Source organism: Carlito syrichta, unplaced genomic scaffold (genome assembly GCF_000164805.1).
Source record: "Carlito syrichta isolate Samal-C Ts95f unplaced genomic scaffold, Tarsius_syrichta-2.0.1 Scaffold95941, whole genome shotgun sequence".
Lineage (NCBI taxonomy): Eukaryota > Metazoa > Chordata > Mammalia > Primates > Tarsiidae > Carlito > Carlito syrichta.
Window position 1 is genome coordinate 1 of NW_007040037.1, and position 730 is coordinate 730.

At 54.9% G+C, this 730-nt stretch overlaps 1 protein-coding gene across 1 annotated transcript; it reads left to right on the forward strand.

The window, feature by feature from the left end:
• Window positions 1–4: 4 nt before the first annotated feature.
• On the forward strand, window positions 5–680 carry LOC103264723 (HLA class II histocompatibility antigen, DP alpha 1 chain-like; the record flags this gene model as incomplete). Its single annotated transcript, XM_008062437.1, has 2 exons — window positions 5–56; window positions 399–680. Coding segments are annotated over 2 exons (334 nt in total), but the record flags the coding sequence as incomplete, so codon positions are not given.
• Window positions 681–730: the final 50 nt, after the last annotated feature.

A 730-nucleotide genomic window follows, 5' to 3' on the forward strand; every position in this document is an offset into this window, starting at 1 on the left:
GAACACCAACTTGAATATCCTGATCCAGCGTTCCAACCATACCCAGGCCACCAGCGGTACTGCCTTTTTTGCTTCTTCCTCTCTAGTCAAGTGGGAAGGCATGGGAGGGCCCTTGTGCCACACCCAGAATGGAAGATCCAGATGCCCACTGTTGAGGGATCCTCTTCCCCTGAGCGGACACGGGCTTATTGCAGTACAGCTGGGGGGTGGCATCAACCCTTCTCACGTGTGAGAAAGGCTGAGCTGAGTGAGACTGGCCAGTGGACTGACACTCCTGGCTCTGATTCGGGGACCCAGAGGTACCCTAAAGTCTAGGCCTGAAGTAGATGACATCCAAAGGTGGAACCTCTGTGATTCAATCCAGATCAGGGAACTCATCAGGTCCTGTTTCCTCCCAGAGCCCCCTGAGGTGACCGTGTTTCCCAAGGAGCCTGTGGAGCTGGGCCAACCCAACACCCTCATCTGCCACATTGACAAGTTCTTCCCGCCGGTGCTCAATGTCACGTGGCTGCGCAATGGGCAGCCGGTCACTGAAGGTGTCTCTGAGACCATCTTCCTGCCTAGAACAGATTACAGCTTCCACAAGTTCCACTACTTGACCTTCATGCCCTTGACTGACGATGTCTATGACTGCAAAGTGGATCATTGGGGCCTGGACAAGCCGCTTGTCGGGCACTGGGGTATGCAGTCCCTTTTCCTCTCCATAATCTCTTGACACCCTCCACTCCCC